The sequence below is a fragment of the Ovis canadensis genome, chromosome 2, assembly GCF_042477335.2.
Source record: "Ovis canadensis isolate MfBH-ARS-UI-01 breed Bighorn chromosome 2, ARS-UI_OviCan_v2, whole genome shotgun sequence".
NCBI classification, from domain to species: domain Eukaryota; kingdom Metazoa; phylum Chordata; class Mammalia; order Artiodactyla; family Bovidae; genus Ovis; species Ovis canadensis.
Window position 1 is genome coordinate 209,372,417 of NC_091246.1, and position 24,021 is coordinate 209,396,437.

General features: G+C 39.2%; 1 protein-coding gene across 10 annotated transcripts in view; it reads right to left on the minus strand.

Annotated features, from left to right (window-relative positions):
* Positions 1-4,928: 4,928 nt before the first annotated feature.
* Positions 4,929-24,021, minus strand: part of ALS2 (alsin Rho guanine nucleotide exchange factor ALS2) — a 59,954-nt gene continuing 40,861 nt past the window's right edge. For 5 of the 10 annotated variants that reach the window (XM_069577992.1, XM_069577994.1, XM_069577993.1 and 2 more), the window contains 19 exons: positions 23,897-23,967; positions 23,437-23,503; positions 22,899-23,101; positions 22,713-22,778; positions 21,614-21,712; positions 20,678-20,842; positions 19,012-19,123; positions 18,701-18,778; positions 16,448-16,581; positions 15,359-15,526; positions 11,871-11,988; positions 10,527-10,684; positions 9,571-9,693; positions 8,876-9,052; positions 8,123-8,168; positions 7,839-7,900; positions 7,113-7,262; positions 6,927-7,023; positions 4,929-6,278 (listed from right to left, as the gene is read on the minus strand). In XM_069577992.1, coding sequence (XP_069434093.1) covers positions 6,240-6,278; positions 6,927-7,023; positions 7,113-7,262; positions 7,839-7,900; positions 8,123-8,168; positions 8,876-9,052; positions 9,571-9,693; positions 10,527-10,684; positions 11,871-11,988; positions 15,359-15,526; positions 16,448-16,581; positions 18,701-18,778; positions 19,012-19,123; positions 20,678-20,842; positions 21,614-21,712; positions 22,713-22,778; positions 22,899-23,101; positions 23,437-23,503; positions 23,897-23,967 — 2,133 coding nt within the window. In that variant the 3' untranslated portion in view covers positions 4,929-6,239. Of the gene's footprint in view, positions 6,279-6,926; positions 7,024-7,112; positions 7,263-7,838; positions 7,901-8,122; positions 8,169-8,875; positions 9,053-9,570; positions 9,694-10,526; positions 10,685-11,870; positions 11,989-15,358; positions 15,527-16,447; positions 16,582-18,700; positions 18,779-19,011; positions 19,124-20,677; positions 20,843-21,613; positions 21,713-22,712; positions 22,779-22,898; positions 23,102-23,436; positions 23,504-23,896; positions 23,968-24,021 lie in introns of those variants that run through there. The other 5 variants (XR_011254651.1, XR_011254652.1, XR_011254650.1 and 2 more) reach the window with 2 other exon arrangements.

Below are 24,021 nucleotides of genomic sequence, written 5' to 3' on the forward strand. Positions count from 1 at the left end.
TCTTCATCCAGCAATAATGAGACTTATAGATGATTTCCTTCTGGAAGTTCAGTTCACTCACAGTCTCTGAGTTCAGTTCAGTCACTCCAACTTTTTGCAACCCCATGGACTGCAGCACACCAGGTCTCCCTGTCCATTACCAACTCCTATAGCTGCTCAAACTCATGTCCATTGAGTCGGTGATGCCATCCAACCATCTCATCCTCTGTCATCCCCTTCTCCTCATGCCTTCAATCTCTCCCAGCATCAGGGTCTTTTCCAAGAAGTCAGTTCTTTGAATCAGGTAGCCAAAAGTATTGGAGCTTCAGCTTCATCATCAGTCCTTCCAATGAATATTCAGGGCTGATTTCCTTTAGGAGTGACTGGTTTGATCTCATGGTAGTCCCAGGGACTCTCAAGTCTTCTCCAACACCACAGTTCAAAAGAATCAATTCTTTGGCACTCAGCTTTCTTTATAGCCCAGCTCTCACATCCATACATGACTACTGGAAAAACCGTAGACTTGACTAGACAGACCTTTGTTGGCAAAGTAATGCCTCTGCTTTTTAATATGCTATCTAGGTTGGTTCTTTTCTTCCAAGGAGCAAGGGTCTTTTAATTTCATGGCTGCAGTCACCATCTGCAGTGATTTTGGAGCCCCCAAAAATAAAGTCTGTCACTGTTTCCATTGTTTCCCCATTTGCCATGAAGTGATGGGACCAGATGCTATGATCTTAGTTTTCTGAAGGTTGACTTCTAAGCCAACTTTTTCACTCTCCTCTTTCACTTTCATCAAGAGGCTGTTTAGTTCTTCACTTTCTGCCACAAGGGCGTTGTCATCTGCATATATGAGGTTATTGATACTTCTCCCATATATCTTGATTCCAGCTTGTGTTTCATCCAGACTAGCATTTTGTATGATGTACTCTGCATATACATTAAATAAGCAGGGTGACAACATACAGCCCTGATGTACTCTTTTCCTGACTTGGAACCAGTTTCTTGTTCCATGTCCAGTTCTAACTGTAGCTTCCTGACCTGCATACAGATTTTTCAGGAGGCAGGTCAGGTGGTCTGGTATTCCCATCTCTTTCAGAATTTTCCAGTTTGTTGTGATCCACACAGTCAAAGGCTTTGGCATAGTCAATAGAGTAGGTGTTTTTCTGGAACTCTTGCTTTTTCAACAATCCAACAGATATTGGCAATTTGATCTCTGGTTTCTCTTCCTTTTCTAAATCCAGCTTGAACATCTGGAAGGTCACAGTTCATGTACTGTTGAAGCCTGGCTTGGAGAATTTTGAGCATTACTTTCCGAGTTTGTGAGATGAGTGCTATTGTGAAATAGTTTGAACATTCTTTGGCATTGCTTTTGGGAATGGAATGAAAACTGACTTTTTCCAGTCCCGTTGCCACTGCTGAGCCTTCCAAATTTGCTGGCATATTGAGTGCAGTGCTTTCACAGCATCATCTTTTAGGATTTGAAACAGCTCAACTGAAATTCCATCACTTCCACTAGCTTTGTTCATAGTGATGTTTCCTAAAGCCCACTTGATTTCACATTTCAGGATGTATGGCTCTAGGTAAGTGATCACAAAATCATGGTTACCTGGGTCATGAAGATCTTTTGCATAATTCTTCTGTGTATCCTTGCCATCTCTTCTTAATATCTTCTGCTTCTGTTAGGCCCATAACATTTCTGTCCTTTATCCAGCCCATCTTGGCATGAAATGTTCCCTTGGTGTCTCTAATTTTCTTAAAAAGGTCTCTAGTCCTTCCCCTTCTATTGTTTTCCTCTATTTCTTTGCATTGATCACTGAAGAAGGCTCTCATCTCTCCTTGCTATTCTTTGGATTTCTGCATTCAGATGCTTTTATTTTTCCTTTTCTCCTTTGCCTTTAGCTTCTCTTTTCTCAGCTATTTGTAAGGCCTCCTCAGACAACCACTTTGCCTTTTTGCATTTCTTTTTCTTGGGGATGGTCTTGATCACTGCCTCCTCTACAATGTCACAAACCTCTGTCCATAGTTCTTCAGGCACTCTTATCAAATCTATTCCCTTGAATCTATTTGTCACTTCCACTGTGTAATCGTTGAGGAATTTGATTTAGGCCATACCTGCATGGTCTAGCGGTTTTCCCTTTCTCCAGTTTAAGTCTGAATTTGGCCATAAGGAGTTCATGATCTGAGCCAGTCAGCTCCCAGTCTTGTTTTTGCTAACTGTATAGAGCTTCTTCATCTTTGGCTGCAAAGAATATATCAATCCGATTTCGGTGTTGACCATCTAGTGATGTCCATGTGTAGAGTTGTCTCTTGTGTTATTGGAAGAGGGTGTTTGCCATGACCAGTGTGTTCTCTTGGCAAAACTCTGCCTTTGACCTGCTTCGCTCTGTACTCCAAGGCCAAATTTGCCTGTTACTCCAGGTATTTCTTGACTTCCTACTTTTGTATTCCAGCCCCTATAATGAAAAGGACATCATTTTTGGGTGTTAGTTCTAGGTCTTGTAGGTCTTCATAGAACCGTTCAACTTCAGCTTCTTCAGCATTACTGGTTGGGTCATAGACTTGGATTACTGTGATATAGAATGGTTTGCCTTGGAAATGAACAGAGATCATTCTGTTGTTTTTGAGATTGCACCCAAGTACTACATTTCAGACTCTTTTGTTGACTATGAGAGTACTCCACTTTTCTAAGGGATTCTTACAGTAGTAGATATAATGGTCATTTGGCTTAAATTTGCCCATTCCAGTCCATTTTAGTTCACTGAGTCCTAAAATGTCAATGTTCACTCTTGCCATCTCCTGTTTGACCACTTCCAATTTACCTTAATTCATGGACATAACATTCCAGCTTCCTATGCAATATTGTTCTTTACAGCACTGGACTTTATTTCCATCACCAGTCACATCCACAACTGGGCATTGTTTTTGCTTTGGCTCTGTTTCTTTGTTCTTCCTGGAGTTATTTCTCCACTCTTCTCCAGAACATATTGGGCACCTACTGACCTGGGTTGTTCATCTTTCAGTGTGATTATCTTTTTGCCTTTTCAAACTGTTCATGGAAGGTCCCTACTAAGTGACTGTTCTGATCCTAACAGCCCATTCTCTATCTCAGGTGGGAACTACCTCTTTCTTGAAAAATGTTCAGGGAGGTGACAGCAGGAAGAATATTTGGAAGCAGGATGAGCGAGGGTACATACCCCTGGTCGCCAGGCAGAGTTAAGACCAAATGGCAGCTGTTAAAGGTTTACCAAAGGTCCATCTAGTCAAGGCTATGGTTTTTCTAGTAGTCATGTATGGATGTGAGAGTTGGACTGTGAAAAAAGCTGAGCGCCAAAGAATTGATGCTTTTGAACTGTGGTTTTGGAGAAGACTCTTGAGAGTCCCTTGGACTGCAAGGAGAGCCAACCAGACCATTCTAAAGGAGATCAGTCCTGGGTGTTCTTTGGATGGAATGATGCTAAAGCTGACACTCCAGTACTTTGGCCACCTCAAGGGAAGAGTTGACTCACTGGAAAAGGCTCTGATGCTGGGAGGGGTTGTGGGCAGGAGGAGAAGGGGATGACAGAGGATGAGATGGCTGGATGGCATCACCAACTCGATGGATGTGAGTTTGAATGAACTCTGGGAGATGGTGACGGACAGGGAGGCCTGGTGTGCTGCGATTCATGGGGTCGCAAAGAGTCAGACATGACTGAGCGACTGAAATGAACTGAACTGAACTGAAATGTTTACCAGCCCTTTCATCCTAAATTAGACAGATGGCATTCCTTTACTCTCTGTTGCAGATGGAAGCTCAAGCTAGGAATGTGATACATTTGTGACTGCTTGAGCACAGTGTATTTTATCAAAAGTACTTAACTTTATTAAAAATTTGCAACTGCTTTTCTACTTAGGAGTAGCCCAGCTATGAAATGACATCTCTGGCACCTGCAGTAGGAAAAAGCACTGGAATTAAGAGTAGGGAAATTCCAGTTTGGAGTCCCAGTTCGGATAGTCAGAGAATTCCAGCCTCTGCTTGTCTACAAGATCCAGGGGTTAACACCTGCCCCACGGGGCTGTGGGCAGACAGCATGCACGCGTCAGACCTACGTAGGCTGCTGCATCAAGGCTAGGTATCTCTACGTGCAGGCGTTGGCCTGGCGACTTATCCTTGAGGTTTTCCCCTCAAAGGGGACTGAAAATTTAAAGTTTTAATATGCTTTCTGAAAAGTATAAAGAGAGTCAAGTAATGGAATAACTGGCTTTCAAGACTCCCAATAAAAGAATGAATTGTAACTCTTCTCTTAGAATTAAGATAGCCTACTATCATTTGAGAACTTCAGTAGCAGGTTTCAAGTCTGTCAGTTTCTAGAATTATCCCTCTCTCTCCCTCTAAAGGGGTCATTCAGTAAATTTGTCTTTACAAGCCAAATGTGAAACTTGTGCATTTTTATCCCAAAATCATAACAATTGTTAATGGAAACGTAAAGTGCTTAACATAAACTTTAAGTGTTGGTCTCTTTCCAATAATGAGGCCCATCCTGGTAAATGCTACCCGAGAAGACATTACAACTGGTATATAATTAACTAATGCCTAATATTTTTAGCCAGAATTTTAAATCCTCCATTTTCCCTTCTCTGAATCTGTTTAGGAAGGGAAAAAATTTAACTTGTAACTATCAAAATATATCTTATTCAAAGAAATAATAGTACCATTTCTCTTAAGACCCTTGTCCTCAGTTTATTAGGGTCAGAAATTTAATTTGTTCTTTGTCAGCAAAGGTGCTATTAATTTATGTCTATTTTAAAGAAAGAGAGCGCTAAAACTCCGTGGGATCTCTGAGGCCTGTACAAAGAGGCATGGATTACAACGCAGCAGGCAAAGCCCCCACCCCCAAATAACTAGACTTGGATTTCTTTTAAATTTTTAGGTGGCCCAGTGTCATTTCTTTCATAATCATAAAACCACCTCATAAATATGAATGTCTTTTATTATGAAAATTGCTGTTACATTATAGCCAACATTCCAAAACAGTATTTTAATAAACACTTGTCTTGATTATAAAGTAGAGCAGAAACCATAATCCTTTTTCAAAATCGATTAACATCTGCAGATGTTAACATGAAGGAGGAGGAGGACACTCCAAACGCTCACCCTGGTGTAGAGGAGATGAGATGGGGAAGAGCACCTATGTTATCCAGAATAGCTACTAGTGTTATTTGTACAGTGTAAACCAACCACTTACAATAGGACATTTAAAAATGGTGAAAAGCAAAACAATAAAAGGCTGAGGTGTCACAATACTTTTGAGATGGGAAAAGCCAAAGTGAGTTTTCTCCTCCTTCCCCTCTGTGAGTTCAGTGCAAGGTACAGGGAGGAACCGCAACACCAGGTCAAGGATGGACGCAGTTCTTTGCTTCCATATTTCCCAGTCTCTAGTCCTATTTTAAAAAACAGTTTGCATGTAAAAGCCTTTCAGGCTTTCACAGGTCCTGGAACACAGCGTTTGCACGTGGATGAATGAGGTTCCACAGCAGCTCAGAGTCAGTGTCTGAATTCCAGTGTATCCACTCTGGAGCATTGTAAGGAATCCAAGAACACAATTCCTATGTTCTTTCTCATCAGGAAGCAGCAGACTCCTATTTGGGTGTGCTCCATGTTTAGGGTCAGGGTGTAGAAGTAGTAACCTCACAGAACCTTTCCATCACGAATAAATGCCCTGGTGGAAAAGCTTAGAAAAAGTTAAAATTGCAGTTTAAAAGTTCCTCTTTCCCCTTCCCTCAGCAAAGAAGCATGGTGCACACATGATTGCAAGGAATCTTGGAAGGCATGGTGTGGCTACTATAGTTCAAGTACAAAGTGTTCCTTGCAAAGGGGTCTGGGGTGACTGCAGGCAAACCAGAAACTCAAAAATATTCATCAACCTCTTTAATGTAAGAAGCCACACTGAGAATTTTATCTTACAAGTTCATGAGCTGGTATACTCTTTACCATAGGAAGGGATAGCCTCGTTTTTCCAACAGCAGATGTATGATACTTGGGAAACAACACAGGCCAGGGGCTGGTCTAACCTGATTTCTACCTCCTTTTCTGTCCTCCCTTTCCACCATACAGTCTTTTATTCTGGGCTCAGAGCTCCAATCACTAGCAAGGCTCAAAAATAACAACCAAAATAAGACAACGTCCTAATTTCAACACTGTTCTTTTTTGTTGCTACAGGAAGACACCAGATGGTGCTGCAACACTCTGAATAGATAATCCAGTTGTCAAGCTGTTATGCAGCCTAGTTAAGCTTCTCACGCTGGATCTGATAGTAACATGCCTGAAAGAAAAGTTCAAAACCATTTAAAATTTACTTTAAAAGAAATTACATAAACATAATAATGCACATGGGACTAAGAAAGGAACTCCTTTATGAATACTGACCGCTCAACAAAATCAGCTGCTTTCATATTTTCCTGTTTTCTTCCAGTCCCCCTATCCTATCCCATGTCTACTTTGCCTACTTATAATTAATAGAAATAAAACTTTGTAAAATTCTGATTCTAAAACAGACAAAAAAATTTTTTTTCAAGATGTTTAACATCTGTCATTAAGCAGAAATATCTTAATTTGCTAAGCTACTACTAACTGGACATTTAGAATATGTTGATGATCAGTATAAGATACACAAACAAGTGTAATCAGAATCACCAACGTGTTTGATAAACACACAGCTTGAGATTAAGCATCATTCTAGACCTACTGAGTCAGAGGATTGGATAACTTGCTTTAGTATTTTGAGACTGACCGATTCTACTTTTCTTTACTATAGTATATATTTTAAATATTAACAATATGTGCTCTAAAGGCACTTAATGTTTGCATTAAAGTTTTATATAAAAGAAGGTGGTTAATGAAAGATTCACAATATGGTAAATGAAGGAGAGACTTTAACATAATAAAATATTAAATAATATCTATACTTTACCTTCAAAGTAGTGAACATTATACCCTGTTCTCCATGCTGAAGATATGGGTCCATTAGATCCTCGATGAGGTGTACCTCAGAGCCTAAATTCCTAATCCTGCCCCAATGAGAAAGAGATATTGAGTTACTTCTGCTTATATGTACGTCCTACTTCAGAATGTATTTAAGTCAGAAGAGATTGGTCACCTAGCCCGGAGCACCACGTATAAGAAAACAGGGAATAAGTCATCCATGGACCACAGGAAGTCTTCCTGAAGTGATGCCAGGACACTCTGAGAGATCTCTTCAAAAGTCTGCTGGATGACTTTTAGTTTGTCTGATGGGGTAAATGTTGTGCTGTTGTAAACAAACAAAAAAATAATTAAAAACTAGAAATAAATGATAAAATATAGCCTAGGGTTGTTTTCTTAGTAGAGCCATTTGACATTGTTTGACAATATACTCTAAGGGCTCATGTGCCTTAAGCTGGACACATAAGGCAAAAGGAGTCACTGGAAGAGATGACATCTGTATGCCTATGATTCTTTGAGGAAAGAAGCCTCCAACCATCAATGGTTCACATGAAAGAATTCACTAAGTCATAGATCACCTCCTTTTACCCACATGGAACTTTATTGTCCTAATACATGCTCTTCTGAGTAAGAAGCTTAATTTCCCTTTGGCTAAAGATATGATCATGTAGATAAATTTCTGGGTAGGTTCTCCACCACTTCTGAAAATGCAAGGGCCTTGTAGAGTAAAAGGTAACCCAAATGTCTCAAGAGTCTTTCTGATAGCCAAGCTGAGTTTGATACCATCTTGGGGCGCTGGGTGTGGGGGGACTAGAGTTTAGGTAAATATAAGATTTCATCAATATCTTAATAAACTAACCACTCCTTTGATTTATGTAATTTTCAATAAAGCAGAGATCACCTGATCTGTTGCAGACATTCCACAGCTGAGGCAAAACAAGCATCTTTTGTGGTTGGCAAAACCTGCAAAAAAAAAAAAAAAAGGACTGATAAAGGTCAAAGAAGAAAGCTGTCTTCTGCAGTGACAATAAACATAGATGACACCAATCACAGAATGCACGTCTTAAGTGAATAACTTATGCTTGTATACTATACTATCAAAGCAAAATGGAAATTTTTTTGCTATCTCTAATCCCCCACAACAAACAAAAGCATATTTGCTAAGGAAACAAAAATCTACTATACCTTTTTACTCTCTCCAAGGACTGACAAGGTCACTGGCCAAAATTTCCTACAATGGAATCCATACATTGTTAATATGTGTTTGTGTCTTATGGTAGGTTAAGTCCCATAAAAACAGTTAATGACTAGATTGACTTTCCTGTCCCCACTTTAAATAACTATCTCAGTTACTTAGTTTTTACTATTAAACCAGTCCACTGAAAACATTTACTTTCCAGTTAAGGCTCAATCACTTTTTTCTAATAGCACAAATCTATAATCATTGGGTGCTGGGGTAATCAGCTTTATCATAACACTTCTAGAAAGTATAATTACTGACTGTTTCCTTGGATTATAGGAAACAACGCCTTACAATAAAAAAGGGCACTTCCAAACTTTTAATTAGAAATTGTAGATGGGAAGGGAGGGAGGGAAGAGAAGAGGAAAGAAGGGAAAGAAGAATGCCAGAGACTGAATACAATCAACTTTTTCTGAAAATGTGAATGCATGTACTTGGCTTTGAAGAACTGCAAAATATCAGTCAGGAAAAACTCAAATTATTTACATATATTCAGAAGAATAATCAGATTTCAAACTCACATCTCAAGATTCTCAGAAATAAAGATTTTTAAACATCACCATTTTGGTAAAAACAGGCAATAAAGTAATAACTGCAAATCATATATTTAATTAAATATCAAAGTACCAAATTCCTGATAATGCTGTTTGCATTTTGAGTTAAAACCACTAGATCCCATTCATCATTACTGTACTGACCTCTGCACCCCAAGGAAGCCCAAAAGAGCAAGGTCTGCCTGCTTATTTAGCCGGAGAACACATTCCCAGTAAACGTCCTCCTCACGATCATTATCCAGGGCGTACAGCATGAACAGTGGTGGGTAGAGCCGAGGCAGGAGGACAGGAAGCAGTAACCCAGAACCTGTTACCACATAGCTACAAAACATCACAGGGAGACGGAGAACCCTTAATATTAAAACTGAATATAGAATCAAACATGGAGCTTCATCTCCTCGAAGTGGAAAGTAAAAGTGGGAAATTTTGAGTAAAGAAGCAGTTCTATTACTTCTTTTATGTAAGGAGTTAACATGAGAAGTTTACCTACGGCCCCAGAGTTTTATCTTGGGTCACCTGTGAATTCTTTTCATAGGCTCAAAATCTAAATGAAAGCCCGGTGTGTTTCCATTTTAAGGCTGACTTCTCTGTTGAACTGGGGCAAAATGATCTACTTTGCTCATCAGCCTTTGTGCCTAGTCATCTGTGGTTACAGCTTCATGGCATTTGGCTAACAGAACTTGAGATCTAAAAGAAACCTCAGAGATCACCTAATCCAACCAAACTATTTTAAAAAGAAGGAAACAGATCTAGAGAAAAGAATTTTTCCTGGGATTCTCTGCATAAGATCACTTGGTTCCCATCCTCTTTCTTCACCATCTCCACACAGCTCTACTCACCCTGGCTCTGGTGATTCAGATCTGGAATCTGACTTCCCAGTACAGAAGGATTTCCTTTCAGTCGGCAGAGGGGCAGAGAGAGGAATTGTGCTGCCCTCTTCAGGAAGCTCAGGAAATAAGAACCTAAGGAAGAATTAAAAAAATCATCATACAGTTACATCTCTAGAGTGAATAAAAAGAGTAAAAACAGATTTCCATTATTTAATCCACTTAAGGACCAATTAAATCAAACTTCATATCAATTATTAATGAAAATGCCGATTCCCTTAAGAGTCTTAACTAATGCTTTTTACAGGATAAAATTAACAATGTAGCTAACGAATGCATGTGTGCTCAGTCGTGTCCCACTCTTTGTGACCCTACAGACTATAGCCTGCCAGGCTCCTCTGTCCATGGGGTTCTCCGGACAAGAATACTGGAGTAGGTTGCCAATTCCTCCTCCAGGGGATCTGCCCGACCCAGGGATTGAACCAGCGTCTCTTGCATCTCCTATACTGGGAGGCAGGTTCTTTATCACTGCACCACCTGGGAAGCCTGACAGAACATAAATACTCAGGGATAAAACTTCCTATTAGACTTTGTTTTCTCCAGGTTTTAGGTTAGGCTAGGTTTTAGAGACATAACTTTGCCTAGAGATTAACTCCAAATAAGACTCCTATACGTCATACCAAAATTAGTACTAAAAATTTATTTTTAGCCTTTTATTATACTTAATGAGTAAGAAAGGCATAGAGGAAATAAGTTACAATGGCTATGAACACAAAGTAAAAATGTTTTCACTAATCTACTGAAGGATCTGTAGCATAAAACCATTTTCCTGATGAATAATTTCTGCAGTAAAGGGGAACATTCGTGACTCCTCGCAAAGCTGTAATCTCTAGATTCAGGGTGAAGCCACCCAAGCATGAGTGTAAACTAGTATTTCCACACCCTGCTGACATGAAAAGCTCTCTCACCTCACCAGCTGGAAAATTCGCTTAAGGTAGGACTTAATCTCCTTCACAGCCTCCTGCAGTAGCCGACGGTTGGCTCCCACACCTACATATGTCATTCTATACACTGCAACCAGAGTCTCCACAAGCCTGCCCAGCGGGTGCAGAGGAGTGTCGCAGGCCTGAGCAGGAAGAGAACCAGTGCAGCCAGTCAGTGTGCACCAACAGCGGAAACAATCAAAATAAACAATTTCATAAATGATAAACAATTTTCAAAGCATCAACAGTCTACTTTTTTGGACCAGGAATATTTAAATACTTCAACTTCTCTGAAAGCGTTAATTCTACCCAAATTATATGGAGTAGGAATCCTTAATCAAAGAATCCTATTAACATTTTGGAAAAATAGCTTTGGATATACTGATATAGAATAACATCATTAAAAGAAAGGTTCTAAGGGAATTCCCTGGCAGTCCAGTGGCTAAGACTCTGCACTTGCACTGTATAAATTCAATCTCTGGTTGGAAAATTGAGATCCCACATGCCATGTGGCCCAGTCAAAGGGAAAAAGAAAAGAAAGATAACATACCTTAAATGTCACGAAAAATACATGAAATGTTACCTTGCAGAAAACTGAATAATAAGAGTTGAAACAGTCACTGTTCAGTTCCCTTGATTTCTCCTAATACTCCTTCCTGCACCCCCTACATCAACGCATGTCATACTTTAAACTGTGGTCTGATTTCACAGGGTTGGAGAAGGAAGCAAAGAGAGCATAACCATCGGGTGAGGGTGGAGTGCCTTCTTTATATAACTTTTAGTTTGCTAATGGCACCCCACTCCAGTACTCTTGCCTGGAAAATCCCATGGACGGAGGAGCCTGGTGGGCTGCAGTCCATGGGGTTGCTAAGAGTCAGACATGACGGAGCAACTTCACTTTCACTTTTCACTTTCATGCATTGGAGAAGGAAATGGCAACCCACTCCAGTGTTCTTGCCTGGAGAATCCCAGGGATGGGGGCGCCTGGTGGGCTGCCATCTCTGGGGTCGCACAGAGTCGGACACGACTGAGGCAACTTAGCAGCAGCAGCAGCAGCAGCAATGTTACAAACAGAAAGTCATTTTAAACTCTGACCCTAGATGTCCAGAATCCCCTTGAACATTTACAAAACTTATAAATTTCTACCATCATAATCAGCCAATCTTTAGGTGGAAATGTGCTCTTAGCAGTCAGGGAATTAACAAAAGACATATGAAGAAAGCAAAAACAGGATATGAGTAACAATAAGCTGTGAGTACATCTGAATGATATACTGTGTTAGCTGTATCATTAATTAACAAGACCAGAATGGTTCCGATTCTCATTTACCTTTATTAAATATTTCTTAATGTCATCGTATTTCTCCACGGAAAAGGCACCAACATGCTGAGGAATGAATTCCAAACTCTCTAGTGTCTGAGTCTGAGAACGACTTAGTATCTCTGGACTACAAAAAGGGAAAAGAAAGCCTATCATATATTTTAAGAAAGCAAGATAATTTTAAGCGCACATGAAGCTCTATTAAGGATGAAATGGAGCAACCATCACAGTGTTCAGGCAAATGTGCTTATAACTTGTAACTGTCCTGTATTAGATTTCTATAAGTTATTCAAAATAGCACTTAATGTTACTCCACACAAACCACAATAAATTAATGAAAATGTTGTGCCAATATAAACCCTGGTGTTGAAAAATACTGTAATACTGCTGTAAAATACTGTAATGTAGTATGTGTAATAGCCTGAAGAGAAAACCGGTGACAGACTTGTTAGTGAGGATAGAAATGGAATAAAGGGGAGAGGGAGAGCTAAAGGATGAAGGAAAACAAATCAAAGGGCAAAGGATGAAATGGAAATGAGCTCAAGATGGACACTGCAACAGGTGGTGGGATACGCACACAATGGGTAAAGGGAAGCTTAGGATGAAGAGGTTAAGACAAAACACACACTAGTCATCAACTGACATTTTTCGTATTGGCACTCTATCATTAGATTACAATCAATGAGAAATTAGAAACAGTGCACAATTAACATTGATACTATTTTAATAGTATCAATGAACAAATAAGATCTTTGTGGCAGCAATGTGGTTTTATACAAAAGTTCATTCATTCTCACTTCTTGGCAATACCCAACAAAAGTTAACCAAGGTTAACTGGGAGGACTCAAGTCTCAATGTCTTGGCCCAGGGGCTCTATCAGCGAAGGCTGACCAGCTACATCCCATAAGGACATATCCACAGCTTTAATCAATCCTGGGAGTTTCCATTTCCTTCACGGATACAGCAGGAGATAAAAATCATAAACGTCATGAATGAAACACCATAATCAATTTCCACTGATCCCCAATACAGGAAAAAACAAAACCAAACCTTATTTCTATACTGCAGGGATTAGCAAGTTCTTTAGAGTCAAATGCTAATCAGTGCTTGTGGAAGTGACTGGCTAAGTTACATACAGAAATATGAAGAATGGCAGATGGAAAACAAAAGCAGGAAAAAGGAAGAAAATAAGAAAAAGAAAGAAATGAAAAGTACACCTGTAATTTTTCTTTCAGCACTTCCAAATCATTGTGCCACTTCCTTTTGGCCACCAAGGTTTATGACAACAAAGATGCAGCCATTTGAACTGCTACTGCCATATATATGTGATGCATAATTCTTCTGTAGCTGCTTTCAAGATTTTTTCTTCCAGTTTGAATATGCCATGTCTGTGTACAGATATCTGGTTTTTTCTAGGATGAAGTTTGTTCGGCTTCTCGCATGTGCAGGTTTACGTGCTGGCCTTTCACCAAACTTGGGAGTTTTCAATCACTATTTATTCAAATATTTTTCAGCTCTGCAATTTTTCTCCTTTCCTTCTGGGATTCCAAGGACTCCCAGGTCCTTAGAGCTCTGTTCACTTTTTTTCCACACTCTGCTGTTCAGCTTAAATAATTTCTATTAGTCTATTTTCGAGTTTACTGACTCTTCTGCTGCCGTTTCCTATCTGCTACTGAGTCCACCCAGTGATTCTTTAAATTTTGCTTACTGTATTTTTCATTTCAAAATTTTTGATTTGGTTCTTCTTTATATCCTCTATTTCTTTTCAGGTACTTACAATTTTAACATTTGTTTCAAGGATACTTACAATTGCTCACATGAATGTTTTTGTAATAGCTCCTTTAAAGTTCTTGTCATATAATTCCAAAATCTAGATTAGCAGGTCATTGGTATCTGTTGATTATCTTTCCCTAAATGAGTTGAGATTTTCATGGTTCTTTGATTGCCAAGTAATTCTGGTTTATTTCCTGGACATTTTGAGTATTATGCTATGAGATTCTGGGTCCTGTTTATATCCTATTGAGGATGTTGAGATCTAAAAGATAGTAAACACAGAATTGAAACTGTTGTCTTTACAAGGACCTGCTTATGAAGCTGGCCCCTGGGTGGCACCTGGGAACTAAATCCCCTATAGGAATATGAAGCATTTCCTAACATAAGGGTATTGTGGCGCTGCCTGTAAACTGTATTAACAAACTGATTTACGGTGTGGGATTTTGGTAGCTGGTAGGCTTAAGATGCCTATGTGACCAATCCCCATAAAAACCTGAGGCAGGTCATCTCCAATGGGCTTCACTGAGCAGAAATACGGTGTTTGTGTGGCTGCATTTTACTGCCTGGGGGAGAGTGTGCTGTGTGTGACCCCTCAGAGAAGAGGCAGAGCACGGGAAGCTTGCACATGGATTCCTCCAGACTCTGCTTGCGTCTTCTTCCCTTATGATCGGCTGTGGAGCCTTACTGTGTTGCTGGAACAACTCTTACCTGAGAGTACAACTATATGCTGAGTCACATTATGAGTCCCTCTAGTGAATCGCTGAATGCGTAGGTGACCTTAGGAGTCTCTCAAAGAGCTGGTATTTTTGTTTCTGCTGTCTGTGGGCTGTGGTTCCAGTGTTAGCCCACTTCCCACGGACTATGCAGGCCTGTCTGGGTCTGTTCCATGCGTACCACTCAAGTGTCAGTCTGGGACCTAGGTGGAAACTGCTTAGCTAATTAGAATCAAATCCACACATGAACAGGTATGGGGTGAGTCCAGAAGTTCATAAACAACTTATCAGGGTTGCCTTCCAAAGTTCCTCTCTCTCCATGACCTCCCCAGCATTTTCTGATTCCCCTTGTAGGTAAGTCTTTCAGCCTGAAATTACCCACTTCCGTGAAGTAGTGGAAGACAGAGAGGGAAACCAACACGGCAGTAAGGTTTGGCCCTGACTCCTGGACCTGATGATCCAAGGGTCCACACCGGAAGAGCCCTGGCTCCTCCAAGTACTCCTGGCTGCTCCAGCTGGTGCATCGCTATCCTGCCACAGAAGTGCATGTAGGCTGAGGCATGAGAAAGTGGAGAAGGAGAGAGAGAAAACCCAGTGTTCCTCCTCCACTCTTTCTGAGCTCTAGGAGTCTCTGGCATCTTGAGCCAGAAATAGAGGGGTTTTTCTGGATCCCTACACCACAGTGTGTGCTTCTAGTTTCAAGTTATACCAAGTTCAAGCTGAGGAACATGGAGGTTAAAAACTTGTAAACTCTCCACTGGTTGGGTGGCGCTTTGAATTCAGGTGTTCTCCCCCAATAATCTGCTGACGTGTTCTTCAGAGTTTTGAATAGCTCACCATGTATTCTGCCTGCATTTCATATTAATAGTTGAGTTCAGGAGAAGACACAGGGAGGTGTGTTTTATCCACCCTTACCCAGAAGTACATCACTGTATGTGGAAATCCTTAACAACCTACTCGCTTTAGGTTTCGTCTTCCACCAGGCGCTATGCAGGGCAGGCATCCACGTACCTGTCTCTGTGTTGGCGCCGGTTGGTGGTCAGGGCCACAGCGATATTGTCCCATGCTTTCCAAACTTCCCCTTGGCCTGGGTTCTCACAGCCGAGCTGATGCCAACATTCATCAAACACGGCTTTCCACTTCTCATCAGCCGGCACCGCCAGGTTTCCAAGCTTCCTGCTAATAAGGTTATGTAAACCTTTTATTGATCACTTATTTTTGTGCAAATATCCTAAGGAACAGAAACTTTCTAATAATATACAAACTATAAATACTTCTGTGACAAAAGCTGCCTAAGTTGATAGTGGCTCCGTTGTTTAAAGACTGAATAAAAAGTGTAAAGGGATGGTTTTTAGCTACTTAGTGTTTATTAGATACTGGTGTATGAACTGTTAAGTATGAAGCACATCAGACTTGTCTCCTTTGCTTTCAACATTTCTACAGAATTGATTTTGAAAAACTGATTCCTGCTAAAAAAAGAAGTTGCTGTGCCTTGCATATCTCACAATGAGAACTGTAAAATACATTATGCAGTGGGTTCTAAAAATACTCTTTAAGAATAAACATGCTATAGAAAGTATATCACGCTCCCATGAAAACAAAGAATCTGAGATGCTATCAAAATACAAAAAAACAAAGCGGAAGCTGGAATCAGTAAAGGAAAATAAACGTGCCAAAAATGTAGAGAAAGAACACAATACACTTAGAGACTTTGATTTTTCCCCATACAGGCAGTGTATACTATTCCACTACTGTATTTATAGGGCTGATCTTTACTTCTCAAAATCAAGTTGTGCAGGGCTTCCATTTTAAAAGGTTCTCTTTTGATCAATTTGGATACCTGTACCATTAACAGTAAGATTTTTCCTGCACACAGAACTTCCATCAGTTTAAACATTTATGCTCTGAGGCTATAATCTAAGACAAGACTATAGATTTAGCTATCTATAACAGTGTCAGTTTACAATTTAGCGCTATACACGGCTTACAAAAACAGACTTTAAAAACTTGTTCTGCATTTGGAGTATTAACCAGTTTTTACAAAAGCAAGACAACACAAAACATTCAATAATTAATCCATAATTAATATTCATTACTCACAAAGCTTTAGGTCTGTCTTTATCACTCTCATACAGACTAGGCTTGAAGTATGTTCCAGTGATTTTGATCCCAGATCCCCATTCTCCACTAAAATAACCTTCAATGTAATCTCCATTTGGCATAGTCAGTGTTCCCTAGGTAATGGTAGAGAAAATGTGGAATTACAAGAAGTATTTCCAGTCTTAAAAATCAAGGGAGGGGTGTAAAAAAAAAAGAAAAAGCACTACATGGTTGGCATTTTCACTTTTAACTAGTCCCTAATTCTTAAAAAAAAGTGTATGTACATGTATGTGCAAAAAGAGTATATGAAAATAACCCATGGGTTAAAGAAAAAGAAATAACAAGAAAAATTGTTAAAATACTTTGAGCTGTATAAAATGAATACACAACTTATCTAAATTGATGCAATGCTACAAAAGCAGTGCTTAGAGGCAAATTTAAAGCTGTAAACGTCTATATTATTTTAAAAAATCAATAATCTAAAATCTGAAATCAATAATCTAAAATTCCACCTCACAAAGTTAGAAAAAAGCAAACTAAACCCAAAGCAAGAAGATACTAAAGATTAGAGTAAAAATCAATGAGAAAGAAAATAAGAGATAAAAAAAACAATGAAACCAAAAGTTGCTTCTTTGAAAAGATACAAAAACTTGACACACATTTAACTGGATTGACTAAGAAAAAAAGACTAACACTTGACTGATCAAGAAAGAGAAGACATAAAATTAGAAAATCAAAAAACAGAGGATATTAACATTCAATAAGCTATAAACAAGTAAATTCTTAAAATGTCAAAATATTTGAATATATACATTTCACCAAAGACAGATGAATTGCTAGTAAATACTTGAAGATATGCTCTATAATAAGACTATTAGTCACTAGAGAAATGTTAATTAAAACCATAAGGTTTTAGTTCATATCCACTAGAATGACGAAGAGGAAAAAAAGAAAATAAAAAATACTGGTGAAGGAGTGAAGAAATTAGAATCCTTATACATTGACTATAGGAACATAACATGATGCAGCCACTGTGGAAAATAGTTTGGCCATTTCTTAATGTTAAACATCAATTTTCCATACAACCCAGCACCTGCACTCCTAGGTGTCCAACCGAGAGAAATGAGAACACATGTTCACACAGGAAGTTTTAGGTGGAAATGGAAAACAGAAACAAACTCAGAGAGACAGAAAACCAACCTGCGGTGTTCAAATGGGAATGGATAGGATATGGACAAATTAGGGGTATGGGGTTAACAGACACAAAGTACTATGTACACAGTAGATAAGCAACAAGGATATACTGTATAGCACAGGGAATTATACCCATTATCTTGCAGTAACATATAATAGGGGCAAAATCTGCAAAAATACTGAGTAGTCATGCTGTACACCCGAAACTAACACAATATTATAGATCAATCATATTTCAATTTAAAAAAAGAAGAAAAGAAGTTGTAGTTAACTTCACTATACACGGTAGCCTAAAGTTGAAAACAGTCTGAAGTTGAAAATAATCCAATGCCCATCAACTGGTGAAAGGACAAACGAAATGTGGTTTTGGGATGCTATTCAGCAATAAAAAGCAATAAAAAGGAATAAAGTATTGCACATGCCACAATATGTAAAAATCTCACAAACATGCTAAGTGTGAGAAGCCACACAAAAGAAAACCCTTGTTGCATGATTCCAACTACATGAAAGGACCTGAAAGGGCAAATCTATAAAGTTCATCAGAGGTTATCTGGGACTGGAAGTAGAACAAGGGAATGACTATAACTGGGCAGGAGACGGTGATAGAAATGATCTCAAACTGGATCATGGTAAGAGATCAGTCCTGGGAATTCACTGGAAGGACTGATGTTGAAGCTGAAACTCCAATACTTTGGCCACCTGATGCGAGAGCTGACTCATTGGAAAAGACCCTGATGCTGGGAAAGATTGAGGGCAGGAGAAGGGGACAACAGAGGATGAGACGGTTGGATGGCATCACCGACTCAACGGACATGGGTTTGGGTGGACTTGGTGATGGACAGGGAGGCCTGGCGTGCTGTGGCTCATGGGTCACAAAGAATAGGACACAATTGAGCGACTGAACTGAACTGAACTGAATGGTTGTACAACTCTGCATATGTACTAAAAAGTCGCTAAAATGCACACTTGAAACAGGTAAATTTTATTGGAGGTTAGCTTTTTAAAGATCAAGAAAAAAATCAGTAGAAGATTATTAAGAGAGAGAAAGAAGTTTCCAACCTTTCCACTGAGGGTCCAGTCATCTGAAAATTCCCCTTCATAGATAGTATCATCTTCAGACAGTAAAACCCCATTTCCCTATGTGAAGAAACAAAACGAAAATCACAGTACAGAAAACATAGGGCAACTTAGGGTAACACATAACTTAGGGTATCTGTAGCCACATCCTCCAAAGCCTTACATAATCTTAAAAAAAGAGAGATAAGAAAAATCGTATTAGGGAAGGTGGAACATTAATAAAAAGATGACTTAAAAATTAGGTAGGAGTTTTAAAAAGTCAACTGTAACTATATGCAAAACATTCCACTCACCATCATTTTATTAAGATGGAAGTTGCCTTCATAGTATAAACCAAACTGGGTAACTACTACACCATTGCCTTGGCATACATCATCTTGCCACAGTCCCATATACTTCTCCCCTCTGCAGAGAAATAGAAAAAAAAATTAAAAATAGAAATTAAAAAAAAGACATGAAATTAAAAAATCAATGATGATAAGGATGAGGTAGGGAAAAAACAAGGATCACATGGAAGATACCAAGCATCACCCCGAGGTTAGTATCTGTCCCATTTCACTAATTAAAGTGTTAACGCTATCTCCTCCAACATGGGAGAATGTGACTGCAAAACACATCCCACTCTGAGCACTATCCTCTCAGGAACTGGTGGCTCAGATGATAAAGAATCCGCCTGCAATGCGGGAGATCTGGGTTCAAACCCTGGGTTGGGAAGATCCCCTGGAGAAGGGAATGGCTACCCACTCCTGTATTCTGGCCTGGAGAATTCCACAGACAGAGGAGCATGGTGGGCTACAGTCCATGGGGTTGTAAAGAGTCGGACACAACTGAGTGATTAACACACACATACTAGCAGACATAGATCTGTATATACTTTCAGGGCTTCCTTGATAATTTTAAAATATTTAATTAATGCCAGAATTCAACTCGGAACAATGTCACTCAAGAGGTGAACGTAAACCTATGCACAATTTTTCTCATCCAAAGTTTATTGACTTAAATGGGGTTTATCAAAAAAGAAGTCTCATTCTTCCACCTACTCAAACTCAGAGAAATCTTACTAATCTCCACTAAAAAAATCAAATGAGTACAAACTACCTGTTAAATAACCGTGGATTTTAGTAACTAAAGCAAACAATTTTCAATCCCACATTAGGACAATAACATGTGCGTGCTAAGTTGCTTCAGTCGTGTCCGACTCTGTGGGACCCTGTGGACTATAGCTCACCAGGCTCCTCTGTCCATGGAATTCTCCAGACAAGAATACTGGAGTGGATTGCCATGCCCTCCTCCAGGGGACCTTCCCAACCCAGAGATCAAACCCACGTCTCTTACATCTCCTGCACTTGAAGGCGGGTTCTTTACCACCAGCAACACCTGGGAAGCCCCCACAATAACATGCGGGGGAGATTATATATTCAGTCTAGAAGCAAATCAGGCCAAACCAAATACAGAGGCAAAAGAACTATATTCCTCCCCAAAGTTTAGTTCATTGAATTTAACCAAGTTTGATTCCTGGATGGCTGGCATGGTAACAAGTCAGAGGGTTGACAGGAACAACTACACAGAAAAGTGTTTAGATCCTATTTCATAATCCCAAAAGGGAATTTCCACTGATCTTCCTAACTTTTTATTCCTATTATCTACTGACCATATTAAAGGTTTCTCTTTGTAGAATAGTCATAGATTTGGTGGCCCCTTTGAGACACGAAAAGCTTTGTAAAGGTGAAGCTTTAAGGAAAATCATACCAATGTTAATTCTGAATGATTCAGATCCTATACAGAAGTAACCTGTTGTCTGGTTCACTACTGAATGAATGATACCTGACAACTCTGTTTTCTTACTAAAAATGTTCTCCAATTAATACACGTAGCCTTCATAAAATCATCTTTATTTAGAGACGAATAGGAACCTTATCCTCTCAACTAAACTGTGAGAGTAGGAGCAGAATACTGTACCTCGTGATATCATCAAAGACACCGTATCCTGCTTTCTTATCCATTACCCACTGGCCAATGAACATACTGGGAGAAGAGGAAGTCAGCTTTCCGCTTCGCAGGAGACCATGACCGTGACGCATATTATCTTGAAAACAGCCTTCAAACACTTCGCCAGAGGCATAACTGTGGTTAGAAAGAATGGATAGAGATCACAAGCATACTGAATCCTGATGCTCATTTTTACAAAGTTTAGGAAATTCAAAATTACACTCATGTCTGTATTTGTAGCTGTATTTGTAGCTGTATTTGTTTATTTATATGACTATTTTTCACCAATCAAAAATCTCATTTTTGAATGACTAAGTTTAAAAAGTTGAAGATGTTATGGGGGGAATTTTATGCTAACATGGAGGAAAATGTGTCCCTTATGGGAAAATGAAATAACGAGTGATCTCTGGAAGAATGACAGGTTTTATCCATACTAGAGCTATGCAATAAATATTACATAAATTCACAAGCAAGATATCTAGGAGATTCTATGAGAAAGTTATGGTTTACAATGATTCTACAGTTTTAAGAACTAAATAATAAGCTAATATCTTCATCCTGTGATAGATGAGAGGCTGATATTTCAAAGAAGAGTCAACAGATTTTCAGTCATTAAGGATAATTAAAATTTACTGCTTGCAAACAGAAAATTCAGGTTTACATGATTTTTCTTTTAAATTTATTTTTAATTGGAAGATAATGGCTTCATGATATTGTACTGGCTTCTGCCATACAACAATGTAAACCAGCCCTAAGTATGCATATGTGCCCTCCCTCTTGAACCTCTTTCCCACCTCCCACCCCATCCCACCCTTCTAGGGTGTCATAGAGTACTGCTGTGAGCTCCCTGTGTTAAACAGCCACTTCTCGTTAGGAACCAGTCAGCAACCTTTCCAATGCTATTACCTATAGACTCCTTGACCACACATTTTTCCTTCTTTCCAATGGCCCACATAATGGTCTTCTTTGTTCAGTGCTTTGTTTGGGATTCTATATTCTCCATATCTGCCAAGGAAAATAAAAACATTTTAAGATGCATATATGACATACTCACTTTTGGTATGAATATGTTGGTAAATATAACAAGAACAGAGAAAAGATCTACCTAGAAGAGTAAATGGGTTATTGGTTTATGTGGTTTTCTATTACCTAAGCCATTTGGCAAGTCTTAGAGGAATGGGACATCAACATCATTACAGAGTAATTAGGTGTTTTATCCCAAGTCCAATGAAAAACAGAAAATCTGTGTCCTAGGCCTATTTTTGCCCCTAGTTAGCGGCATCACTTTGGGTAAGTCTAGGTACCCAGCTCCCTCATCTGTGTAACAAGACAGGTAAATCAAGAGTATCTCAAGTCTCTTCTCATTCTGAAATTCTATGAAATAGAGATTAAAAGACATCAAAATTTATATTTTCACACACACAAAAATCACCTACCCAATTTATATAATAATCTTTTTATATAGTAAAATAAATTAGTTCTCTAACATGAAACAAACACTTCACTGCCATACATTTATCATGTAAACACATTTATAGTGTTAGAAAACATGACTTGTTTATATAAAAATAAGATCATTTGAATATCATTAAGATAAATATCATTTAGAAGATTTCCCCTTCAACAGATCATAGAAATTAAAGATGAATTAAAATTACTGAAGGGAAAATTTCTCTATGTCCTTTGTGTAAAGAGGGCACTTGATCTCAACAGTCTCAACATCAACATTACCCAAGGTTCTCAGTCCTTACAGCTGAGAAATGGATAGAAAAAAGCAGTCCTATGTCAATAGAAGCTGTGTAAATTAAGGTCATCAACTGTTAAAGCAAACGATTCATTTTAGGTAAAACAAGGCTGCAGCCTGGATTCCTAGCTCTCTTCATGTTCATACCTGTGCATGGTAAGTCCTAATCCATTTCCAAAAACATAAAATTCTACTGTCTTGACAATAACTGTGAGCACAAAATAACACACTTTAACACACTTATGTTCACAATGTCCTTACCCATCTTCCAAGCCATTCCTGAACATGCCAGAATACATCTTTCCATCTGGCCACTTCAAAACCCCTCTGGAAATACATAAGCAAAGAACAATATGTGTCAACTAAAGTTTCTGGTAATCAGTACTTTTTCAGTAGTTAGACTACCATCCTGACTCCAGACATAAATGAAATCATGAACATGCTAACCTGCCATGAGGCTTCCCTGAAAGCCAGCGTCCATCATAGGTTGCATCCTTTAGGCGAGGATCCTTGTAGAAAGTGTATTTGGCACTGCGTGAAATTGGCGGTTCCTGCCTCTGAATACTGCTGCCACTTCCATAAGGTGGAAGATCAGACAACCCCCTCAAAGCCTGATCCACAGCTTGGCTTATAGCCCGGAGCCACTTTGTCTAAGAGCAAAAAGTACATGCCAGTAAGCTTAAGGCAACAACTCATCAAGCACTGCTTTAAATCTTGATAGCTTTCCTTAGTGTGGAAATTTCATCTGACTCCTAACACTCTCTTTATTGAGTAACACCGATTGGCTCTTAAAATTCACTGCTTTATGTTTTAAACTGTTACATTAAAACAACAACAAAAATCTATTAATTCTGGTTTAAAGAAGATTTTTCAGACACAATTATGGATCATTAAGCAAGCAAGAATGATTTGTGTTTCTTCCTCACTACCGTAAGAGACAGAAACAGCCAGGCCAAAGACAGAAAGAAAATACCATAAGACTAACCTTTTCCTGGGGTGTTGATGAAATGAGAGTGAACTGCTCCTCGGGTGTAGTTATCTTTAGGCCATTCCTAAAATGTGCACAAGGATAAAAGCCAGTAGGTATGACAACCTGTCATTATAACATCAATCCTCAAATATGAAAAGCAACTTGTTTATTTCAAGAGGATCAGAAGTCAATTAGATGTAAATGCAGTCTTGCCCTGGGTTTGGTTCCCACAGTGGGAAAAGGACAGAGTTTCTTTGCTCTGGGTTAAACAATGGGGATGTCAGCAGTGGAGAAGCCCTTCCAACACACATCATATCGGCTCTTCATGATCTTCCCACTAGGCCACTTACTATCTATGTGTTGGGATGGTGAGCACTCTTGTACACAATAGGGAGGCCTCTTGAGCTTTCATCTGTCTAAGGAAGCAACCTGGGTAAGTAACACAAGAAGGGAACGAGGTAGGGGGGACACTTACACACCACCAGCTTCTTCAGAAAGTGGCTCAGCCCACAGTGTGGCCAAAGGGAAAACATGGTGTGTGGAGAACTGAAACAAAGAATATGGAGACACGTCTGAGAAAGCCCATGTGGGCCCTGAAAT